The 1,282-nt window shown below is 38.0% G+C and overlaps 1 protein-coding gene across 1 annotated transcript; it reads left to right on the forward strand.

Moving 5' to 3' along the window:
* The first annotated feature begins 157 nt into the window (after positions 1-157).
* LOC106882239 (uncharacterized) lies at positions 158-682 on the forward strand. The gene has a single exon (XM_014932844.1). The coding sequence runs from the start codon at positions 158-160 to the stop codon at positions 680-682; it is 525 nt and encodes a 174-aa protein (XP_014788330.1).
* The last annotated feature ends 600 nt before the right edge of the window (positions 683-1,282 follow it).

Below are 1,282 nucleotides of genomic sequence, written 5' to 3' on the forward strand. Positions count from 1 at the left end.
TATTATCCTTACCTTTTCAGAGACTTTTGCCCATGTGAGTAATCAGGAAAGCAAATGTCAAAGAGTGTGTGATTTGCTGAATGCACTCGTCACACCAAAGGAAATTTCAAGAATAGTTGGAGTGCCCATAAAGACTGTTTATAATGTAAAGAATAGAATGGCTATAAGCAAAACTATTACGAGGAAGTCTGGAAGTGGAGGAATCAACAAAAAACGTACCAAAGCTTTTATTAAAGCTCTCAAATCCAAAATCCTAGACGATGCAACCGATTCCATGAGAAAAATGGCAATTGAACTTGAGGTAGACAACAAGACCATTCGAAATGCAATAAAATATGATTTGAGGTTAAAATCATCCATAAGAACACCAAAACACTTGTTGACAACAGTTATGAAGGAAAAGAGATTGGAAAGGTGCAAGAAAATTATTACATGTTTCAAGAAAAAGTCCTCCATTGTAACGATCTTTTCAGATGAAAAGATCTTCACTGTCGATGCTGTTCTGAAGCGCAGAAATGACAGATCTATCGCAAAACCGACAGCGGAGATTAAGGGGACATTCAAAACAAAACATCCTGCTCAAGTTATGGCTTTTGGTGTTGTGGCTTCCGATGGAAAGAAAATGCCTATAAAATTCTACAAAGCTGATGAAAAGATCAATGTTAATACTACAAGACTCTGAGATACCAGGTATTGCCATGGCTTGAAGCAAACTACGCAGATGGTAATTATGTACGGACACAGGATGGTGCTCCAGCCCACACAGCTAGAAAAATACAAGATTTCTGCGAATCCAACTTCAGCAATTTTTTGGAATCATGCTTATGGCCGCCTTCTAGCCCAAATCTAAACCCTCTGGATTATGCTATTTGGGGCGTTTTAGAACATGCTAACAATAGAACATCACACAGCAATGTCGACTCTCTTAAAGATACTATTAAAGAAGAATGGGAGAAATTTAAGGAACACGTGTGCAAGTTTCAGGAAGCGTGTGAAGGCAGTTATTGAAAAAGAAGGAGGACACATGGAATAAAAACATTTTCTATGATGTAAATTTTCTTGTGGGAAATAAATTCTCATGACCTTCAATAAACTAATTGGTCATACACTGTCTTTCAATCCCTGCCTCAAAATATTGTAAATTTTGCTTCCCCACCCTATATATATATATTCTTCGAAACGCCGGGGTTTTAATGGTGGCAGCTGATGAAGGGGATGTTTCTATGTGGCCTGCTTGTTTGTTGCACCTTGTTTACCATTTTGTCCATGTTCTTTTGCCACG

The sequence above is a fragment of the Octopus bimaculoides genome, chromosome 2, assembly GCF_001194135.2.
Source record: "Octopus bimaculoides isolate UCB-OBI-ISO-001 chromosome 2, ASM119413v2, whole genome shotgun sequence".
Classification (NCBI taxonomy): domain Eukaryota; kingdom Metazoa; phylum Mollusca; class Cephalopoda; order Octopoda; family Octopodidae; genus Octopus; species Octopus bimaculoides.